Source organism: Dendrobates tinctorius, unplaced genomic scaffold, assembly GCF_039654945.1.
Source record: "Dendrobates tinctorius isolate UK_male_01 unplaced genomic scaffold, ASM3965494v1 ptg000140l, whole genome shotgun sequence".
Classification (NCBI taxonomy): Eukaryota; Metazoa; Chordata; class Amphibia; order Anura; family Dendrobatidae; genus Dendrobates; species Dendrobates tinctorius.
In genome coordinates this window covers 11,524,250-11,548,075 of record NW_027361808.1, presented here as the reverse complement: position 1 = coordinate 11,548,075, position 23,826 = coordinate 11,524,250, and the positions used below count along the sequence as shown (strand labels likewise).

Below are 23,826 nucleotides of genomic sequence, written 5' to 3'. Positions count from 1 at the left end.
GTCTGATAGAGGTGGAGATGCGGCCGGCAGGGACACAAGCCATGTGCAGGGGAGAGTGGAAAATACACCCTAATTGGTTGCATAGTGTAGATTTAGAGCGCATACAGCACGAGGTAGAGGAGTTTTTTTAATTTAACGATGGGAGTGCAGATATATCCACTATATGGGAGGCTATGAAAGTGTATTTGAGGTCTGCTGTTTAGTGATATCAGTAGGTGTAAGAGTCGGGCAAAACAGGCAGAGAAAGTATGGTGGAAAGTCTAAGAGCAGCGGAAGATGAGATGGCTTTACTTGGTACCCCAGAGGCCGGGAAACGGTTAAAGGAAGCTCAGAATGATATGGATAAAACTCTTTTGGAAAGGGTGGAGAGGAAAAAAAAGTTTCAGCAACTGGCTTATTACCAGGAAGGGGAGAAGCAATTATCACCTGAGCAATACTAAGGAAATCCTGAAAACATGATCTGTTGGTGGGCCTTGAGGACTGGAATTGGGGAACCCTATATTAGCGGACCGGCTGAAGGGTTGTTGTCCCGAAGTTGATACATCCGGATCAGTCCGGCTTTATGCCCGACAGACCTATGGCTGTTAACCTAAGGCGGCATTTTATGAATGTGCCGCTGCGGGCCGAAAACTGCGGTCAAAGAGTTATTGCATTCTTAGATGCTCACAAGGCTTTTGATAGCGTGGAGTGGGGATATTTGTGGCAGGTTCTGCGCTGTTTGGGCTTTTGTCCGCAATTTCTGTCATGGGTTCAACTGCTGTATGCACAACAGTTAGCAAAAATCAGGGTGAATGGGGAGCTATACCAAACTAGAAAGTTGCACAGAGGGACGAGACAGGGGTGTCCACTCTCCCCTCCTTTGTTTGCTTTGGCGGTGAAACCGCTGGCCGCAAAGATTCGACAGTCTACCGACGTGTCTGGGTTCAGGTATGGGTCAATAGAGGAAAAGATAGCGCTCTATGTGCACGATATACTATTGTTCTTGGGTTATCCACACACCTCTCTGGGAAATGCCATGCGGCTTATTGAGGAATGGGGATCCTTGTCGGGGCTGGTGCTAAACTGGAATAAATCAATTCTGTTTAAGGTCAATGATGTAATGGCTGAGGTGGGGGACAACATAGGCAGGGGCAGACTTAAAGTGGCAGATCAATTTAAATACTTAGGGATATGGGTCTCTATGCCGGTTACAGACTATCTGCATAAAAATCTGACTCCTGTACTGGGGGTTCTTAAGGCGAAGGTGGGGGCCTGGACTAAACTGCATTTGTCGGTGGTTGGCCGGGTCAGTCTCATCAAAATGATCTTGATGCCTAAGATACTATATGTACTTCACAATGCACCTATTTGGATACCCTGTGGGAAATTTTAACAGATCAACTCTTTATTTAGGAGTTTGGAAGGGGGAAGCAGCATCCCCGTATTAGGTTGGAGACGCTTCAGCGGCCTTAGGAAGAGGGGGGATTGGCTTTGCCTAACTCTGAAATATTTTTTATTGCGGCCCAGTGTCAGCATCTCAGGGGTTGGGCGGATGAGGAGACCTCCAGAGTGGTACAGCATTTGATAGAGGGGCTGACGAAGAGAAGAGCGGCGGTATAGTGCTTGGAGGATGGGTCCCTGGGGGCATTTGGGAAAAGCTACCCAACACTATTTGATACATAAAATATCGGGGAGGATCAAAAAAATGTGGGTGGCGGGGGGGGGGGTCACCTGTCTAACTAGATTTTCTCCATTATGGCATAACAACAACCTTCCGGAGTTTATGACGTTGGGATGTTTGTCGGAATGGCTGGCCAGGGGGATACGGTATGTCTTTCAGATATTAGAGCAGCGGGAGTTGAAATCTTTTTCCAGGCTGCAGTCGGAATATGGTCTTAAGGCCTCCGGGGAATATCAATATGCTCAGATGAGGCATGCGCACAGAGCTCAAAACATAGATTGCCTTAAAATTCAGGGCGACCTAGTGCTGGAGAGTGTGTGTGTGGGGGGGGGACAATGAGGGGGGGGTCAATGAGAGACCTAATACATACTCACTTACTTGGATATCCAATCAAAGCGAGGGCTAAGTGGGAAAGAGAGCTGGGTCACTTGGATGATGAAACGTGGGAGTCGATTCTGGAGTGGATACCAAAACTGTCACTGAGTGAGCCGTATAGGCTCTCTTAGCTTTATATTTTACATAGAGTATATAGGTCTCCGGAAGTTATGTATAGGGCTGGATTACGGTCTGAGTGTCCTCAGTGTAAGAACGAAAATGCTGGATTATTTCATATGTTGTGGACGTGTCCAAGACTGACTGCTTTTTTTTAGTGGTCCTGAGTAGAGTGGAAGTGGCTTATAGGTGTGTGGTTCCAATGGTCCCAAGAGAGCCAGTGGTTTGTTTGCTGGGGTATGTGGAGGAGATAAAAGTGGATAACAATCTGAAGGTGGCAGTTGCTAGATTACTATATATGGCTCGAAAGGTAATAGCGAGGAATTGGATAAAGAAGGATCCACCTTCAAGGGGAGAATACCTTGCCTGTGTGAAGCATGTCATTAAGCTGGAGAAGGGGGGTCTACAAGAAAAGGGGAAAATTGGCGATGTATGACAAACTGTGGACGCCTTCGATGGAATTGGGATGAGCGGATAGGCGAATGAACGGTCTCGGGGGTATGTATATGTGGGTTGTTTGTCTACACTGCTATAACAGATGATAATGCAATTCTATATATGTGTACAGGTGGTGTTAAAGGGATAATACGAGCTGTCTAAAGGGGGAAGGGCTTGGGGTGGGGTGAGTTTGCATTGTTGAGGGGAGGGTGGTTTATGGGAAAATCAAAAATGCTTGTACCACTGTTGTATGAATACTGTGATGTTCTTCTTAATAAAAATGTATTTGAGGTTAAAAAAAAGAAAAAAAATTTTTTTAGTCATGGCTTCTTAACCCCTTAAGCCCCAAGGGTGGTTTGCACGTTCATGACCGGGCCAATTTTTACAATTCTGACCACTGTCCCTTTATGAGGTTAAAACTCTGAAATGCTTCCATGGATCCCGGTGATTCTGACATTGTTTTCTCGTGACATATTGTACTTCATGTTAGTGGTAAAAATTCATTCATATAACTTGCGTTTTTTTGTGAAAAAAAGTGGAAATTTGGCGAAAATTTTGAAAATTTCGCAATTTTCAAAATTTTTATGCCCTTAAATCACAGATATACGGCACACAAAAAACTTAATAAATAACATTTCCCACATGTTTACTTTACATCAGCACAATTTTGGAACCAAAATTTTTTTTTATTAGGAAGTTGTAAGGGTTAAAAATTGACCAGTGATTTCTCATTTTTGCAACACCATTTTTACGGACCACATCACATTTGAAGCCACTTTGAGGGGTCTATATGATAGAAAATACCCCAAAGTGACACCATTCTAAAAACTGCACCCCTTAAGGTGCTCAAAACCACATTCAAGAAGTTTATTAACCCTTTAGGTGCGTCACAGGAATTTTTTGAATATTTAAAAAAAAAAATGAACATTTAACTTTTTTTCAGAAAAAAAAATACTTCAGGTTCAATTTTTTTATTTTACCAAAGGTAACAGGAGAAATTGGACGGCAAAAGTTATTGTGCAATTTGTCCTGAGTACGCTGATACCTGATATGTGGGGGGGAACCACTGTTTCGGCGCATGGCAGAGCTCAGAAGGGAAGGAGCGCCGTTTGACTTTTTCAATGCAAAATTGGCTGGAATTCAGATCGGACACCATGTCGCGTTTGGAGAGCCCCTGATGTACCTAATCAGTGGAAACCCCCCACAAGTGACCCCATTTTGGAAACTAGACCCCCCAAGGAACTTATCTAGATATGTGGTGAGAACTTTGAACCCACAAGGGCTTCACAGAAGTTTATAACATACAGCGGTACAATTAAAAAAATCATATTTTTTTTTTTTTTACACAAAAATTATCTTTTCACCCCCAAATTTTATTTTTCCAAGGGTAACAGGACCCTAAAAGTTATTGTGCAATTTGTACTGAGTACGCTAATACCCCTTATGTGGGTGTAAATGACTATTTGGGCGCATGGCAGAGCTTAGAAGGGAAGCAGCGCCATTTGACGTTTTTGGCTGGAATGGAGATCGGACACCATGTCGCGATTGGAAAACCCCTGATGTACCAAAACAGTGGAAACCCCCCACAAATGACACCATTTTGGAAACTAGACCCCCCAAGGAACTTATCTAGATGTGTGGTGAGCACTTTGAACCCCCCAGTGCTTCACAGAAGTTTTTAACAACCGGGCGTGAAAATAAAAAATATCGTTTTTTTTCAACAAACATCATCTTTTAGTCCCCATTTTTTTTTTATTTTCCCAAGGGAAACAGGAGAAATTGGACCCCAAACGTTGTTGTCCAATTTGTCCTCAGTACCCTGATAACTCATATGTGGGAGAAAACTACTGTATGGGGACACGTCGGGGCTCGGAAGGGAAGTAGTGACATTTTGGAATGCAGACTTTGATGGATTGGTCTGCGGGTGTCATGTGCGTTTGGAAAGCCCCTGATGTACCTAAACTATTGAAACTCCCCACAAGTGACCCCATTTTGGAAACTAGACCCCCCCACGGAACTTATCTAGATGTGTGGTGAGCACTTTGAAACCCCAAGTGCTTCACAGAAGTTTAAAACGCCTGGGCGTGAAAATAAAAAAATCATTTTTTTCAACGAAAATGATATTTTTGCCCCCAATTTTTTATTTTCCTAAGGGTAACAGGAGAAATTGGACGCCAAAAGTTGTTTTGCAATTTCTCCTGAGTATGCTGATACCCTATATGTGGGGGTAAAACACTGTTTGGGCGCATGGCAGAGCTTGGAAGGGAAGGAGCACCATTTGACTTTTTCAACGCAGAATTGGCTGGAATTGAGATCAGACGCCATGTTGCATTTGGAGAGCCCCTGATGTGCCCAAACAGTGGAAACCCCCCAATTATAACTCCAACCCTAACCCCAACACACCCCTAACCCTAATCTCAGCCCTAACCCTAGCCCTAACCCTAGAGGGAAAATGGAAATAAATACATTTTTTTAATTTTATTATTCTTCCCTAACTAAGGGGGGTTTGATTTACTATTCATGGCGGTTTTTATATTTGGCAGCTGTCACACGCTAAAAGATGCTTTTTATTGTAAAAATAGTTTTTGCATCACCACATATTGAGAGCTATAATTTTTCCGTATTTTGACCCACCGAGTCATGTGAGGTCTTATTCTTTGCGGGACGAATTGACGTTTTTATTGGTACCATTTTCGGGCACGTGACATTTTTTGATCGCTTTTTATTCCGATTTTTGGGACGCAGAATGAACAAAAACCAGCGTTTCATGAATTTCTTTTGGGGGGGTGCGTTTACACCATTCCGTGTGCGGTAAAATTGATAAAGCGGTTTTATTCTTCGCGTCAGTACGGTTACAGCGATACCTCATTTAGGTCTTTTTTTATGTTTTGGCGGTTTTATGCAATGAAAACTATTTTATATAAAAAATAATTATTTTTGCATTGCTTTTTTCTGCGAGCTATAACTTTTTTATTTTTTTGCGGATGACGCTGTATGGCGGCTCGTTTTTTGCAGGACAAGCTGACATTTTCAGCGGTACCATGGATATTTATATGCGTCTTTTTGATTGCGCATTATTGCACTTTTTGTTCGGTGGTATGATAATAAATCATTACTTTTTGCTTCGTTTTTTATTTTTATTTTTTAAGGGGTTCGCCAAAGGGGTTAACTAATGGGACAGTTTTATAGGGCGGGTCGTTACGGACGCGGCGATACCAATTATGTGTACTTTTGGGTTTTTTTTCGTTTTTTTCAAAAAATGAATTTATTGGGGAATATTTTTTTTTTCTTTACTAATTTATTTAGCGATTTTTTTTTTAAATTAATTTTTTTTTTACACTTTATTACATTGTCCCAGGTGGGACATCACTGTCCTGTGACAGATCGCTGATCTGTCACATCACAGATCACTTTGACAGATCAGCGATCTGTCACAGGCACTGCTGCAGACTTCCTCATGCCTGCGCTTTGCAGGCAGTGAGGAAGTCAGCTCCCTACAGGCCCCCGAAGGTTCCCGTTGCCATCTTGGATCCGGGGGCCTGTAGGGAAAGAGCCCCCCGCAGCAGCGCTGCACATTGCGCTGCCGTGGGGGGCTCAGGGAAGCACAGAGGGAGCCCCCTCCCTGCCGATGCTTCCCTTTAACCCCCGGTACACCACGATCGTGTTTGATCGCGGTATACAAGGGGTTAACGTGTCGGGGGCGGTCCGTGACCGCCCCTGACACATTGTGCCGGGTGTCAGCTGTGATAATCAGCTGACACCCGGGCGCGATCAGCGGCGCTCACCATGTGAGCGCCGCTGATCGCTAACACGTACTATCCCGTCCCTGGGAATTAAGTCCCAGGGCACATGGACGGGATAGTACTTCTCATGGCAGAAAGGGGTTAAGCAAGATTCAAGCAGAGAACACTAGTTTATTAACCTGTTCAATTTCTTAAAATGCCAGGAAAGCTGCAATTTGAGAGATATTTCTCCTCACTTTCTACTTTTCTTAACCTAGTTGGGAGGGTCCCTATAGTTTGAAAAATGCGGTAATTCAGCCAGCATCTGACACATGTGGACAGAGCTCAGCTCCTGAGCCGGGTTCACACACCCCGACCATTCTGATGACTGATAAATCATGGGGCGTTCATGAAAACAAGAAACACAAATCATGACACTAGAGTCTCATATAGCACGGGCTGGGCCCAGGTAACGATGCAGAGGCTTCATAAAGCAGTGGTCTTTTGCAGTACTATGAGAAATGAATTAAAAAAAAGCTTGCTTATTGTTAATGGCTTTGTGATTTTTCCAGCTAATAAGCAAGAAACTGACTAAGCTCACTCTAAACACAGGCACACAACATGTAATATACAATATCACATGTTAGGAAGGGGATATTTTTATTATTTTCTCTTTCAAGTGTTACAGACATACAGCTCAAATTGGGCCCAAAATCTCTGCGCTGTTCAGTCCAAGGGGCTGTATATGCTACTGAAACAATCCATTCAGATTAAACGGATTTGTAGCAACAGAAACTTTTAAAAGCAGATCAATCTATATTTGATTCAAGCCCTCGCCCACAACTGCACCCAATTATGTTAAGGAAAAAACATAACTATCGCCAAACATGGGCAATACAGAATACCTCTGAAGGTAATAAACAGGGTATGTTGTGTGGGCCATTTCACAAAGTCTCCACAATACCAGGTGTAAGGCACCCTCTTCATATCTAAACTTTTGGAGCACCTAGTTTACTCCCACCTTACCCTTTACCTCTCCACTCACTCCCTCCTAGACCCTTCACAGTCCGGCTTCCGCTCCCTACATTCGACTGAAACTGCACTCATCAAAGTGACCAATGACCTTCTGACAGCAAAACGTAACGGTGACCACTCTGCTCATTCTTCTTGACCTATCTGCAGCTTTCGACACTGTTGATCACCATCTTCTACTCTCTAGGCTCCAGTCACTAGGAATTAAGGACACTGCTCTCTCCTGGTTCTCTTCCTATCTTTCTGACCGCTCCTTCAGTGTTTCGTTCTCTGGCTCCACATCATCTCCTCTTCCTCTCGCTGCCGGGGTACCTCAGGGCTCAGTCCTTGGCCCCCTTCTCTTCTCTCTCTACACGGCCCCAATTGGACAGACCATCAGCAGATTTGGCTTTCAGTACCATCTTTATGCTGACGACACACAACTATATACGTCATTCCCCGACCTTACCCCCGCTGTACTAAAGAACGCTAGTGACTGACCGCAGTCTACAACATCATGTCCGCTCTCTATCTGAAACTCAACCTCTCCAAAACTGAACTTCTTCTGCTCCCGCCGTCTACTAACCTCCCTAAATCTGACATTTCCCTCTCCGTGGGTGGCACCACAATATCACCCCGGCAGCAGGCGCGCTGTCTAGGTGTTATGTTTGACACCAATCTCTCCTTCACATCCCATATACAATCTCTTGCCCGCTCTTGCCACTTACACCTAAAGAACATCTCTAGAATCCGCCCTTTTCTCACCATGGAAACAAAAACCCTCACTGTAGCATTGATCCACTCCTGCCTGGATTACTGCAACGCTTTATTAATTGGCCTCCCCGATACTCAACTATCCCCTCTCCAGTCCATACTTAATGCAGCAGCCAGGGTCATCTATCTGGCTTATCGGTACTCGGACACGTCCGCCCTTCGCCAATCCTTACATTGGCTGCCCATTCATTATAGGATCTAATTTAAAGTACTTGCTCTCACCCACAAAGCTCTCCACAGTTCAGCACCCCCCTACATCTCCTCCCTCATTTCTGTCTATTGGCCTAACCGACTCTGCAAACGACTTTCGACTAACCTCTGCACTAATCTATACCTTCCACTCTCGACTCCAAGACTTCTCCCGCGCTGCGCCAATCCTCTGGAATGCTCTACCCCAAGAAATTAGGACTATCCACAATTTGCATAGTTTCAGGCGCTCCCTCAAAACACATTTGTTCAGAGCGGCCTATCACGTTCACTAATTACAGTCATTCTATGAGTAAGTGTGCTTGTGTAGCCCATTCACCATCTCCATCCATCCCTCACTCCCTCAAGATGGCTGGACCATCATTGTAAATACATCATTGTAAATACACACTTGTACTTTGTATCTCCCCCACCTCATTGTAGATTGTAAGCTCTCACGAGCAGGGTATTATTATTACCCTCTGGAATTTTAGGAGGATCAACCCAATACAATGCTCAAGTTACTGAAATACAGGAAACCTTACCAAGTCATTGCATTTTTATTCAAGATGAACATTCCACGCTTGTAGTCCAGGTGTCTCGGCGTCGCTGTATATAACAAGCCAATACCTGTAGAACAGCCGTTACATAACAGAACGTGCACAGAACTGTGGAAGAAAGGAGGCAAAAAAAAAAAAAAAGTATGAAACTTTTCACTTGTATTAAATTAGATATATGAAATTACAGAAATACAAATTAACCATCTTTTTGATAGTGGAAACACTTTAATCAAAACCACGCACAGACAGACGAGAGTCCCTGTGCAAAAATTATATATGGCCTCTTTGCAGTCCAATAGATCATTAAAATGCACAATTTCACCTGTTTTGCAGGCAAAAGTGGCCTACTGTGCAGTTGAGCGGGCTGGGCCGGAGGCAGGGAAACAAATGCCCCCGGGCCGCTTCCCCAGTAGCTGTACAGGGCCAGCCATGTCTGTTGTACAGTACTGTGAAGCAGCCAGCAGAAGAAACAGCCACGCGCATCAGTGTGTCTGAAGCTTCTGAGACCTCAGCGTGCTCACGCAGGCAGCTCATTGACGCCATAGTCTCGCGCCGCTCTGTAGGCCGGAAGAGAAGACAGAGGCTGCAGTGTTAAGAATCAAGATTAGGCAAGTATAAAACATTATCTTTCATATGAACAGACTGTGGTGCCATTCTACTATAAATATGGGGAGAACTGGGGCCATCCTACTATATACAAGTGCTTCTCACTAAATTAGAATATCACCAAAAAGTTAATTTATTTCAGTTCAATACAAAAAGAGAAACTCCTATTATATAGAGTCAATACAAACAAAGTGATCTATTTCAAGTCTTCATATCTGTTAATGTTGATTATGGCTTACAGCCAATGAAAACGCAAAATTAATTATCTCAGTAAATTAGAATACTTTTTAACACCAGCTTGAAAAATGATTTTAAAATCTGAAATGCTGGCCTACTGAAATGTATGTTCTGTAAATGCACTCAATACTTGGTCAGGGCTCCTTTTCCATCAATTACTACATCAATGCGACGTGGCATGGAGGCGATCAGCCCATGGCACTGCTGAGGTGTTATGGAAGCCCAGGGTGCTTTGATAGCAGCCTAATAGGACCTGTTGAAGCGCATTTGGCGCGAAACGGCTGTCGTCCGTCTTTTCATCATATTGCTCCCGTGCCATGCCTATGCCCTGTTCATGTGAAATAAAGTAATCGATTTTAAGCGAATGGTGAGTGCCATCCTGCTTTCTCCTTCTTTCTCAGCATATAAATTTAAACAAAACAAGAGCCAACTGGCTAATAGGGTGGGTGCTGTGTCCCCCAATGAGCGTCTCAGAGAAAAGGATTTTACGGTGAGTTATCACAAAAATCCATGTTTCTCCTTCGCCTCATTGGGGGACACAGATACTGTGGGACGTCCTAAAGCAGTCCCTGGGTGGGAGATTGACTCACCGATCCAAGCTACATGCACCTCTTGTTTAAAGGTGCGCCACCGCTGCTTGGAGAATCCTTCTACCCAGGCTCGCATCCGCCAAGGCCTGAGCATGGATATTATAATGTTTGACAAATGTGTGCAGGCTGGACCAGGTTGCTGCCTTGCAAACCTGTTCCGTCTAAGCTTGATGCCGAAGCGCCCACTGCCCGAGTAGAGTGCGCTCTGATCCCTGCTGGATTCGGCGTGCCTCTAATGCGATAGGACTCCTGAATAGTCAAACGAATCCATCTGGCTATGGTCGACTTTGAGGCAGCGAGTCCCTTCCTGCGCCCTTCGGGGAGCACGAACAGCATGTCCGTCTGACGAAAGGGTGCCGTCCTCGACACGTACCTCTGGAGGGCTCTTACCAGGTCTAACGTGTGAAGAGCCTTTTCCACACGGTGCACCGGTGCTGGACAAAATGAAGGCAAGACAACATCCTCATTAATGTGAAAAGAGGACACGACTTTCGGCAGAAAAGGAGGGGCTGGTCTGAGCACCACCTTATCCTTATAAAAAGTGAGGAACGGGGCTTGGCAGGATAGGGCTGCCGGTTCTGAAACCCGCCTGATAGAACTGATGGCCACTAGGAACACCACTTTCCAGGAAAGGTACCTGAAGGAGATATCCTGAAGCGGTTCAAATGGAGCTTCCTGCAGAACACTTAGGACCAGGTTAAGGTCCCAAGCGTCCATAGGCGCCTTATAGGGAGGTACCAAATGGGAGACTCCCTGGATGAAAGTCTTCACCTGCAGATTGGTAGCAATTCTGCACTGGAATAGGACGGATAAGGCCGATATTTGTCTCCTGAGGGAACTTGGGGCTAAGCCCGAGTCTAGGCCCGACTGGAGAAAGGCCAAGATGTTGGGGATTGAGAATCTCAGCGGAGAAACACCGCGGCCTCGACACCAAGCAAAGAACACCTTCCAGGTGTGGTGGTAAATTCGTGCTGAAGCAGGCTTCCGGGCGCTAATCATTGTAGCGACCACCTTGCTCCCGAACCCTGCCTGGGTTAGAATCCAAGATTCAATGGCCATGCCGTTAAACACAGGGCCCCTGAGTTCGGGTGGCAAATTGGCCCTTGAGAAAGTAGATCTGGGCGCTCTGGCAGGCGCCAAGGAACGTCGGCGAGCAGCTGCATTAGATCTGCGTACCACGCTCGATGGGGTCAGTCTGGGGCCAGCAGAATCGCCGGAACCCCTTCCGTCTTGATCTTCTTGATGACCCTCGGGAGTAGTGGCAGCGGGGGAAATAGATATGGGAGGCGAAACTGGTTCCATGGCAGAACGCGTCCACAGCGATTGCCTGCGTGTCCCTGGCTCGTGCGACATATGTGAGCACCTTGGTGATCACTCTGGACGCCATCAGGTCCACATCCGGGGTTCCCCACAGCTGACAAATCTGCTGAATAACTTCAGGATGTATAGACCACTCTCCGGATGCAAGACCCTGCCGGCTGAGAAAGTCTGCCGCCCAATTTTCCACGCCCGGGATGTGGACAGCCAAAATCACTGAGTGGTTTGCTTCGGCCCACTGAAGAACGTGCTCCACCTTGCGCATGGTTGCTCTGCTGTGGGTGCCCCCTTGATGATCTATGTAAGCCACCGCCGCGGCGTTGTCAGATTGAATCCGGACGGGGCGGCCTGCTAGAAAGTGATGAAACTTCTGCAGAGCCAGCCGAATTGCTCCTATCTCCAATAAGTTGATCGGGAGGCGTGCCTCCTGTGGCGACCAACGTCCCTGGGTTGTATGGTGGCGAAACACCGCTCCCCAGCCGAGGAGACTGGCGTCGGTTGTCATTACCAGCCAATGATCTGGGGGGAAAGGTTTCCCCTGGGCCAGAGAGGAACTGGTTGTCCACCATCCAAGCGACTGCCTGACTTGAGAGGACAGTCGGCACCGCCGATCGAGCGTGCAAGGATTCTTGTCCCAGGCTGTCAAGAGGGTGCGCTGCAGGGGGCGAAGATGGAACTGGGCGAATGGTATCGCTTCCATTGCTGCCACCATTTTCCCTAGAATCCTCATCTCGGATTGGATGGTATGAGGGACTGGCTGGTGAAGTGTCTGGACTCACTGCCAGAGAGCTAGCGCCTTTTCCTGAGGGAGAATTACCAACCCTCGGCAAGTGTCGAAGATCATTCCTAGGAAGGTAATCCTCTGAGCTGGCACAAGGGATGACTTCTTCACACTGACCAACCATCCTAAGTGGGCAAGAGTGTCTAGCGTGATGCTGACATTTTCCTCGCATGCTCGTATTGACGGGCCCTTGACCAAGAGGTCGTCCAGATAAGGCAAGACGACTATGCCTCGAGAATGCAGTATGGCCATGACAACTGCCATAACCTTTGTGAACACTCTGGGAGCCGTGGCTAGCCCGAAGGGTTGCGCTATGAACTGAAAATGTTGATCGCTGATGGCGAAGCGTAGAAACCTCTGATGAGGAGGAAAAATGGGAATATGCAGATATGCGTCCTGGATGTCTATTGCGGCCAAGTATTCTCCCTGCTCCATGGTCGATATGACTGAACGGAGAGACTCCATCCGGAAATGTCTGATCCTGATGAATTTGTTCAGAAGCTTCAGGTCCAAAACAGGCCTGACAGACCAGTCCTTTTTCGGAACCGCAAAAAGGTTGGAATAGAACCCCTGAGCCCTTTCGTGTTCCGGCACTGGAACAATGACTCCGTTGTGCTGGAGCGATTTGATGGCTCCCAATAGAGCCCTTGCCTGGGAATCCACCCTGGGAAGCCAGGAAGGAAAAAAACGTATTGGAGGGTATCTAACAAATTCTATTTAGTAACCTGAGGCCACCAATTACTTTACCCATGCGGCGTGAGCGACATGGACCCAGACGTGGTGAAACCAGAGAAGGCGGCCGCCCACCTTGCTGGTGTCGTCTGGTAAAGGCCTCGAGTCATTTGGCCGACGATCTTTGGGATCTGGATCCCCTCGATCTGGGCTGCTGAGTACGCATTCACCCCAATGGGTTGGCTCTATATGAGACCTGGTTGGGGCGGCCTGAGGCGGCGGAATTGGCCGCTGTAGTCCGTACGGGGTTGCGAAAGGCCCGAAAACGTGCCTGAAACGGGTGACGAAAAAACGTTTTGACCTTTTGTTGAGGGAGAAACCCGCTCTTCCCTCCTGTGGAGTCAGAGATAAGTTGATCCAACTTCTCACCAAGCAGGCGGCCGCACTGATAAGGCAGGGAAGCCAAGGACTTCTTAGAAGTAGAATCGGCTCGCCATGTCCTTAACCATAGGGCTCTTCTGATAGAAATTGCATTAGCGGCAGCTAGTGCCGAGCAATTGACCGCATCCAAAGACGCATTGATTACATAGTCTCCGGCCATCGCCATCTGACCTGCGACCTCCGAAATCTCTTCAGGTAGATCCTGCTCATGCGCGACCTTGTTTAATGTTTCGACACATTGGTCACAGTCGCAGGGGAGGGCTCCTGGGAGCGTTCAGATTCGCAGGCTTCGCATAATCGCTTGCTCTGCACCCGCGGAAACGCAGCCTGACAAGAGATGCATGCAGCGTAAAAGAACGTGTGCGTCTTTGCTTTTCCGGACATGCTGTATCTGTCCGCTGCTGGGGAGGGGGGAGGAGGTAGCACCTCAGTTCTCCTATAGCGTGGCCTCTCGTGCAGCACTTACCCCAGTCCTGCGCCCCTCCGTCCTGGACGCTTCCACCTTCAAATCACGCGCCACCAGCTGTTGGAATGAGTCACCAGCATGTAAAACTGCTCTACGGGCGGAACTTCCATTCTGCGACCTAGCCGCGCTCCGTAGCCGGGGCCTAAATTTCTTCGCCGCCGCCCAGTGCAGGGCGGGCCGCCGGAAATGATGCGCGGCCCAGAGGCGGGACTTCCAACCGAGGCCTAGCTCCGGCTAAAGCCACGGCATCAATTTTTCCCCTACCCGACAGGGGGGGGGGCTCGCGGTTCCATGGCGCTGACAAAACATGGAGCTACTGACTGGCGAGGCACCGCCTGACGGATCCAGCCACTCTTGCCTTGCATGGCCGGTGGCTTCCTTCGGATCTTTGCAAGAGCCCTCCCAGACCCTCTCCTCACCGATGATCCTCTTCGCCTGAGCGCAGGTATGTGAGGGGGCCTCGATAAAAGATAGGATGGTGCAAGCACCCTAGCTCCATCTAACCCCTTCAGGGGGTGAGGAGAGGGACCGTCCGCCACCTTGCAGCACCGCAGTCTAAGCATTGGTGGAGCAGTGGGGGCCACACGGACTAGTCTTGTGCCTCTGTACAGCCCATGGTTTCAATACCTAGGGGTGGTCAGGTCTAAGTCCGGCATTGTGTCCCACGACACGGGAGAGGATACGCAGAGGGACACTCGCATGTGCTCGCCCGTTGTTGGTTTGGGGAAGTCGGACCCTTTCAATAGGATCCGTTGCCCTTTTCTCATCTTCATGGGAAAAAGACAAAAAAAAGTCTGGAGAAAAACCAGACTTGTGCCTCCATGGACACTAAGCAAAAAACTGATTTCCGCCCGCAATAGGGGCGAGGGTGTATACGGTGGAGGAGGAGCTAACCTCTTTGTTTCACTTAGCGTCAGAAGCATACACCCACAGTATCTGTGTCTCCCAATGAGGCGAAGGAGAAATTTCCATCTCCAAAAAAAGTTTGCTGGCAGAGGGAAGCATTAAGTGCTTTAAAATTTCCTGGTAGATGGCTGCGCTGACTTTGGTCTTAATAAAACACAATGGACCTACACCAGCAGATGACATGGCTCTCCAAACCATCGCAGATTGTGGAAACTCCATACTAGACCAGAAGCAGCTTGGATTCTGTGCCTCTCCACTCTTCCTCCAGACTCTGGGACCTTAATTCCCAAATGAAATGCAAAATTTCCTTCCATCTAAAAACACCTTGGTCCACTGAGCAATAGTCCAGTTCTTTTTCTCCTTGGCCTATGTAAGATGCTTCTGGTGTTGTCTATCGGTCCTGAGTGGCTTGACAAAAGGAATGTGACACTTGCAGCCCATGTCCTGGATACGTCTGTGTGTGTTGGATATTGAAGCAATGACTCCAGTAGCAGTCCATGCCTTGTGAATCTCCCCCAAATTTTAGAATGGCCTTTTCTTAATACTTTCAAAGCTACGGCTATCCCGGTTGCTTGTGCATCTTTTTCTACTACACTTTTTCCTTCCACTCAACTTCCATTAACTGCTTCCCGACAGCCCACATTAGATAAATGTCGGCGCTTGCTGGGCTCGGTGCAGTGCCGACCTTTATTAACGTTGGGTGGTCTCGCAACGCTCAGGACCCCCATGGTCCTGCAAACACTGATTCCTGTGAAGAGCGGGTGCTCTGACAAGTGACATCATCGGGACCTTATTAATAAATTTTATTTCTATAGCGCTGACATTCTGCAGCACTTTACAATTCAGAGGGGACATGTACAGACGATAGACATTACAGCATAATAATCACATCGATCATAACAGATACCAAGAGGAATGAGGGCCCTGCTCGCAAGCTTACAATCTATGAGGAAAAAGGTAGACACGAAAGGTGGGTGGTAACAATTGCCCTGATTGCATGGAATGATGTTAACCCTTTGCTATCTTCTAGATGCTGCGATCGCGGCATTTAGAATATAGTAGGAGGAGACCACTGCTATATTCACCTCTCCGACACCCCCGGTGAGATATGATCACATCACGGGGGATGGCGCGTTGTCCCGGCAGCCGAAGGTCACATGGGGACTTCCGGGACTGCCAGCTACGGAGGAATGTTAGACTCCGTGCAAGAGGAAAAGCCAGCTCACCGAACTTTCAGGTGCAAGGGAACTCCGTCCTTATAAGGAAATATGCAGCAGAAAAAAAACAAAGTCCTTGTTCCAGCTCCTTAACCCCTTACCTACAATGGACGTAATATTCCGTCCATGTGACCCTGGACCTAATTCCCATGGACGGAATATTACGTCATAGCGATCAGGGGTGCCCACGTGGTGAGCACCGCTGATCGCGGCCGAGTATCAGCTGATTATCACAGCTGACACCCGGCACAATGTGTCAGGGGCGGTCACGGACTGCCCCCGACACGTTAACCCCTTGCACACCGCGATCAAACACGATCGCGGTGTACCGGAGGTTGAAGGGAAGCATCTGCAGGGAGGGGGCTCCCTCCGTGCTTCCCTGAGCCCCCCACAGCAGCGCAATGTGCAGCGCTGCTGCGGGGGTCTCTTCCCTACAGATCCCTGGATCCAAGATGGCAACGGGGACCTTCGGGAGCCTGTAGGGAGCTGACTTCCTCAGTGCTTGCAAAGCGCAGGCATGAGGAAGTCTGCAGCACTGACTGTGACAGATTGCTGATGTCACAGTGATCTGTGATGTCCCCCCTGGGACAACCTAATAAAGTTAAAAAAAAAAAAAAAAAAGTGTAAAATTAATTTAAAAAAAAATAAATCGCTAATTAGAAAAAAAAAATATTCCCAAATAAAAATTATTTTTTGGAAATAAAAAAACCACAATAAAAGTACACATATTTGGTATCGCCGTGTCCGTAACGACCTGCCCTGTAAAACTGTCCCATTAGTTAACCCCTTTAGCGAACCCCTTAAAAATTAAAAACGAAGCAAAAAATAATGATTTATTATCATACCGCCGAACAAAAAGTGCAATAACGCGCGATCAAAAAGACGCATATAAATATCCATGGTACCGCTGAAAACGTCATCTTGTCCCGCAAAAAAAGAGCCACCATACAGCGTCATCAGCGAAAAAATAAAAAAAAGTTATAGCTCGCAGAATAAAGCGAAGCAAAAATAATTATTTTTTATATAAAATAGTTTTCATTGCATAAAACCGCCAAAACATAAAAAAACAACATAAATGAGGTATCGCTGTAACCGTACCGACCCGAAGAATAAAACCGCTTTATAAATTTTACCGCAGGCGGAACAGTGTAAACGCACCGCCCAAAAGAAATTCATGAAACGCTGGTTTTCGTTCATTCTGCGTCACAAAAATCGGAATAAAAAGCGATCAAAAAATGTCACGTGCCCGAAAATGATACCAATAAAAACGTCAACTCGTCCCGCAAAATATAAGACCTCACATGACTCAGTGAGTCAAAATACGGAAAAATTATAGCTCTCAATATGTGGTGATACAAAAACTATTTTTACAATAAAAAGCGCCTTTCAGCCTATGACAGCTGCCAAATATAAAAACCGCCATAAATAGTAAATCAAACCCCCCCCGTTATCACCCCTTAGTTAGCGAAAAATAATAAAATTAAAAGAAAACGTATTTACTTCCATTTTCCCATTAGGGTTAGGGCTAGGGTTAGGGCTGAGATTAGAGTTAGGGGTGTGTTGGTGTTAGGGTTGGAGTTAGAATTGGGGGTTTCCACTGTTTGGGCACATCAGGTGCTCTCCAAATGCAACATGGCGTCGGATCTCAATTCCGGCCAATTCTGCGTTGAAAAAGTCAAATGGTGCTCCTTCCTTTCCAAGCTCTGCCATGCGCCCAAACAATGTTTTACCCCAAATATAGGGTATCAGCCTACTCAGGACAAATTGCAAAACAACTTTTGGGGTCCAATTTCTCCTGTTACCCTTAGGAAAATAAAAAATTGGGGGCAAAAATATCGGAAAAAAATGATTTTTTTATTTTCAGGCCCGGGCGTCATAAACTTCTGTGAATCACTTGGGGGTTCAAAGTGCTCACCACACATCTAGATAAGTTCCGGGGGGGTCTAGTTTCCAAAATGGGGTCACTTGTGGGGAGTTTCAATAGTTTAGGAACATCAGGGGCTCTCCAAACGCACATGACACCCACAGACCATTCCATCAAAGTCTGCATTCCATAACGTCACTACTTCCCTTCCGAGCCCCGACGTGTGCCCATACAGTAGTTTTCTCCCACATATGAGACATCAGCGTACTCAGGACAAATTGGACAACAACTTTTGGGGTCCAATTTCTCCTGGTACCATTGGGAAAATAAAAAAATTGGTGACTAAAAGATCATGTTTGTGGAAAAAATACAATTTTTTTTATTTTCACGCCCAGGCATTATAAACTTCTGTGAAGAACTTGGGGGTTCAAAGTTCTCACCACACATCTAGATAAGTTCCTTGGGGGGGTCTAGTTTCCAAAATGGTGTCATTTGTAGGGGGTTTCCACTGTTTTGGTACATCAGGGGTTTTCCAATCGCGACATGGTGTCCGATCCCATTCCAGCCAAAAACGTCAAATGGCGCTGCTTCCCTTCCGAGCTCTGCCATGCGCCCAAATAGTGGTTTACCCCCACAAGTGGGGTATCAGCGTACTCAGGACAAATTGCACAATAACTTTTAGGGTCCTGTTACCCTTGGGAAAATAAAAATTGGGGGTGAAAAGATCATTTTTGTGGAAAAAATATGATTTTTTAATTGTACCGCTGTACGTTATAAACTTCTGTGAAGCCCTTGTGGGTTCAAAGTTCTCACCACATATCTAGATAAGTTCCTTGGGGGGTCTAGCTTCCAAAATGGGGTCACTTGTGGGGGGGTTTCCACTGTTTAGGTACATCAGGGGCTTTCCAAACGCGACATTGCGTCCGATCTGAATTCCAGCCAATTTTGCATTGAAACAGTCAAACGGCACTCCTTCCCTTCTGAGCTCTGCCATGCGCCGAAACAGTGGTTCCCCCCACATATCAGGTATCAGCGTACTCAGGACAAATTGCACAATAACTTTTGCAGTCCAATTTCTCCTGTTACCCTTGGTAAAATAAAAAAAATTGAACTTGAAGTATTTTTTTTTTGTGAAAAAAAGTTAAATGTTCATTTTTTTTTTTTTTAAATATTCAAAAAATTCCTGTGACGCACCTAAAGGGTTGATAAACTTCTTGAATGTGGTTTTGAGCACCTTAAGGGGTGCAGTTTTTAGAATGGTGTCACTTTTGGGTATTTTCTATCATAGAGACCCCGCAAAGTGGCTTCAAATGTGATGTGGTCTGTAAAAATAAAATGGTGTTGCAAAAATGAGAAATCGCTTGTCAATTTTTAACCCTTATAACTTCCTAACAAAAAAAAATTTGGGTTCCAAAATTGTGCTGATGTAAAGTAAACATGTGGGAAATGTTACTTATCAAGTTTATTATGTGCTGTATCTCTGTGATTTAAGAGCATAAAAATTCAAAGTTGGAAAATTGCGAAATTTTAAAATTTTTTGCCAAATTTCCATTTTTTTTACAAATAAACCCAAGTTATTTGAAGGAAATTTTACCACTAACATGAAGTACAATATGTCACGAGAAAATGTCAGAATCACCGGGATCCATTGAAGCGTTTCAGAGTTATTACCTCATAAAGGGACAGTGGTCAGAATCGTAAAAATTGGCCCGGGAGTTAACATGCAAACCACCCTTGGTAGTGAAATGGTTAATAAAATTTGAAGAAATTTTTATTCAAACGTGATTAAAATGCAACATCAAAAATGCTCCAAGACCACACCAATAACGCACAAAGGGACAGCAAGCAAGGCTTTTCGATCGCACAAGCGATCTTTATCAAGGCTGCTGTCTTCAGGACATAGTCATAGTTATAAATGTTGACTGATCCAATCAGTCACAGACATTGTGTCACATGATATATAAGGTCCTGAAAGATACACAAATCACAGAAAACAGACATCTATATAAACAATATTCAATTAAAAACAAACAATGAAAGGAAATATCAAAGAAAAAATATTAAAGTATGTATTTTAATCACATTAATAAAATTTGAACAAATTTTTATTCAAGGAGCTGGAACAAGGACTTTATTTTATTTGTTTTTCTGCTTGTTAGCCGAGTCTAGCAAGCGATCTTCCTGTGTAACACTGACAAGTCTCATCAATACACAGGGTTGAATTGTCATTGTATGAGACCAGTGATCAGACAAAAAAAAATTGAAGTCCCATACAGGGGCTAAGTAAAAAAGTTAAAAATTAAAAGTATTAAAACTAAAAAAAAAAAAAAAAATTCACAAAATAAAAGAAAATATATTAAGCCAATAAATATACACACACTAATATATATATATATATATATATATATATATATATATATATATATATATATATATATATATATATATATATACACACACACACACACACACACACACACACACAGTGGGGAAAAAAAGTATTTAGTCAGTCAGCAATAGTGCAAGTTCCACCACTTAAAAAGATGAGAGGTGTCTGTAATTTACATCATAGGTAGACCTCAACTATGGGAGACAAACTGAGAAAAAAAAAATCCAGAAAATCACATTGTCTGTTTTTTTTTCATTTTATTTGCATATTATGGTGGAAAATAAGTATTTGGTCAGAAACAAGCAATCAAGATTTCTGGCTCTCACAGACCTGTGACTTCTTCTTTAAGAGTCTCCTCTTTCCTCCACTCATTACCTGTAGTAATGGCACCTGTTTAAACTTGTTATCAGTATAAAAAGACACCTGTGCACACCCTCAAACAGTCTGACTCCAAACTCCACTATGGTGAAGACCAAAGAGCTGTCAAAGGACACCAGAAACAAAATTGTAGCCCTGCACCAGGCTGGGAAGACTGAATCTGCAATAGCCAACCAGCTTGGAGTGAAGAAATCAACTGTGGGAGCAATAATTAGAAAATGGAAGACATACAAGACCACTCATAATCTCCCTCGATCTGGTGCTCCACGCAAAATCCCACCCCGTGGGGTCAGAATGATCACAAGAACGGTGAGCAAAAATCCCAGAACCACGCGGGGGGACCTAGTGAATGAACTGCAGAGAGCTGGGACCAATGTAACAAGGCCTACCATAAGTAACACACTACGCCACCATGGACTCAGATCCTGCAGTGCCAGACGTGTCCCACTGCTTAAGCCTGTACATGTCCGGGCCCGTCTGAAGTTTGCTAGAGAGCATTTGGATGATCCAGAGGAGTTTTGGGAGAATGTCCTATGGTCTGATGAAACCAAACTGGAACTGTTTGGTAGAAACACAACTTGTCGTGTTTGGAGGAAAAAGAATACCAAGTTGCATCCATCAAACACCATACCTACTGTAAAGCATGGTGGTGGAAACATCATGCTTTGGGGCTGTTTCTCTGCAAAGGGGCCAGGACGACTGATCCGCGTACATGAAAGAATGAATGGGGCCATGTATCGTGAGATTTTGAGTGCAAACCTCCTTCCATCAGCAAGGGCATTGAAGATGAAACGTGGCTGGGTGTTTCAACATGACAATGATCCAAAGCACACCGCCAGGGCAACGAAGGAGTGGCTTCGTAAGAAGCATTTCAAGGTCCTGGAGTGGCCTAGCCAGTCTCCAGATCTCAAAAGCCAAAAACATCACTGCTCTAGAGGAGATCTGCATGGAGGAATGGGCCAACATACCAACAACAGTGTGTGGCAACCTTGTGAAGACTTACAGAAAACGTTTGACCTCTGTCATTGCCAACAAAGGATATATCACAAAGTATTGAGATGAAATTTTGTTTCTGACCAAATACTTATTTTCCACCATAATATGCAAATAAAATGAAAAAAAAAAAAAACAGACAATGTGATTTTCTGGATTTTTTTTTCTCAGTTTGTCTCCCATAGTTGAGGTCTACCTATGATGTAAATTACAGACGCCTCTCATCTTTTTAAGTTGTGGAACTTGTACTATTGCTGACTGACCAAATACTTTTTTTCCCCACTGTATGTATGTGTATATATATATATATATATATATATATATATATATATACACACACACACACACACACACACACACACATACACATGCCGTATATACTAGGGTATAAGCCTACCCGAGTATAAGCTGAGCCCCTAATTCTGCCACACAGAAAACTGGGAAAACTTATTGACTCGCATATAAGCCTAGGGTGGAAAATGCAGCAGCTACTGGTAAATATCAAAAATAAAAACAGATATCAGTAAAAGTGTAATTAATTGAGACATCAGTAGGTTAAATATTTTTGATTATCCATACTGAATCAGGAGCCCCATATAATGCTCCATTATTATTATTATTATTATTTATTGTTATAGCGCCATTTATTCCATGGTGCTTTACATGTGAGGAGGGGTATACATAAAAACAAGTACAATAATCTTAAACAATACAAGTCATAACTGGTACAGGAGGAGAGAGGACCCTGCCCGCGAGGGCTCACAATCTTCAAGGGATGGGTGATAATACAGTAGGCGAGGGTAGAGCTGGTCGTGCAGCGGTTTGGTCGATCGGTGGTTACTGCAGGTTATAGGCTTGTCGGAAGAGGTGGGTCTTCAGGCTCTTTTTGAAGGTTTCGATGGTAGGTGAGAGTCTGATATGTTGTGGTAGAGAGTTCCAGAGTAGGGGTGATGCGCGAGAGAAATCTTGTATGCGATTGTGGGAAGAGGAGATAAGAGGGGAGTAAAGAAGGAGATCTTGTGAGGATCGGAGGTTGCGTGCAGGAAAGTACCGGGAGACGAGGTCACAGATGTATGGAGGAGACAGGTTGTGGATTGCTTTGTATGTCATGTTTAGGGTTTTGTAATGGAGTCTCTGGGCAATTGGGAGCCAGTGAAGTGATTGACAGAGGGGAGAAGCTGGGGAATAGCGGGGGGACAGGTGGATTAGTCGGGCAGCAGAGTTTAGAATAGATTGGAGGGGTGCGAGAGTGTTTGAGGGGAGGCCACAGAGCATGAGGTTGCAGTAGTCAAGGCGAGAGATGATGAGGGCATGGACTAGGGTTTTTGCAGATTCTTGGGTGAGGAATGAACGGATGCGTGAAATATTTTTGAGTTGAAGTCGGCAGGAAGTGGAAAGGGTTTGGATATGTGGTTTGAAGGAGAGATCAGCGTCAAGGATTACTCCGAGGCAGCGAGCTTGTGGGACTGGGGAGAGTGGGCAGTCATTTACTGTAATTGATAGGTTCGTAGGGGGGGTCACGTGAGATGGGGGAAAGATGATGAATTCTGTTTTGTCCATGTTGAGTTTCAGATATCTAGTGGAGAAGAAGGATGAAATAGTGGACAGACATTGAGGGATTCTGGTTAGTAGGGAGGTGATATCTGGTCCAGAGATGTAGATCTGTGTGTCATCAGCATAAAGATGATACTGAAAGCCATGAGATTCTATGAGCTGTCCAAGGCCAAAGGTGTAAATAGAGAACAGCAGGGGCCCAAGGACTGAACCTTGTGGGACTCCGACAGATAGGGGGCGAGGTGAGGAGGTGGTGTGTGAGTGGGAGACGCTGAATGTCCGGTCTGTTAGGTATGATGAGATCCAGGAGAGGGCCAAGTCTGTGATGCCGAGGGATGAGAGGGTCTGTAATAATAGGGAATGGTCCACTGTGTCAAAGGCAGCCGACAGGTCCAGGAGGAGGAGGACAGAGTAGTGTCGCTTGCTCTTGGCAGTTAAGAGGTCGTTGGTGACCTTAGTAAGGGCAGTTTCAGTGGAGTGGTGTGACCGGAAGCCAGATTGTAAGCGGTCGAAGAGGGAGCAAGAAGAGAGATGGGAGGACAGTTCAAGGTAGACGTGTTGTTCCAGTAGCT

General features: G+C 45.5%; 1 protein-coding gene across 2 annotated transcripts in view; it reads right to left on the bottom strand.

Annotated features, from left to right (window-relative positions):
* LOC141049032 (protein Mis18-alpha-like) overlaps positions 1-23,826 on the bottom strand; it is a 167,997-nt gene that overhangs the window by 72,136 nt on the left and 72,035 nt on the right. The window contains exon 3 of one of the 2 annotated variants that reach the window (XM_073545136.1): positions 8,829-8,951. The exons of the other annotated variant lie outside the window; for it this stretch is intronic. Within the exon in view, the coding sequence (XP_073401237.1) occupies positions 8,829-8,951 (123 nt within the window). The remainder of the gene's footprint in view (positions 1-8,828; positions 8,952-23,826) is intronic. 2 annotated transcript variants of the gene reach the window in all.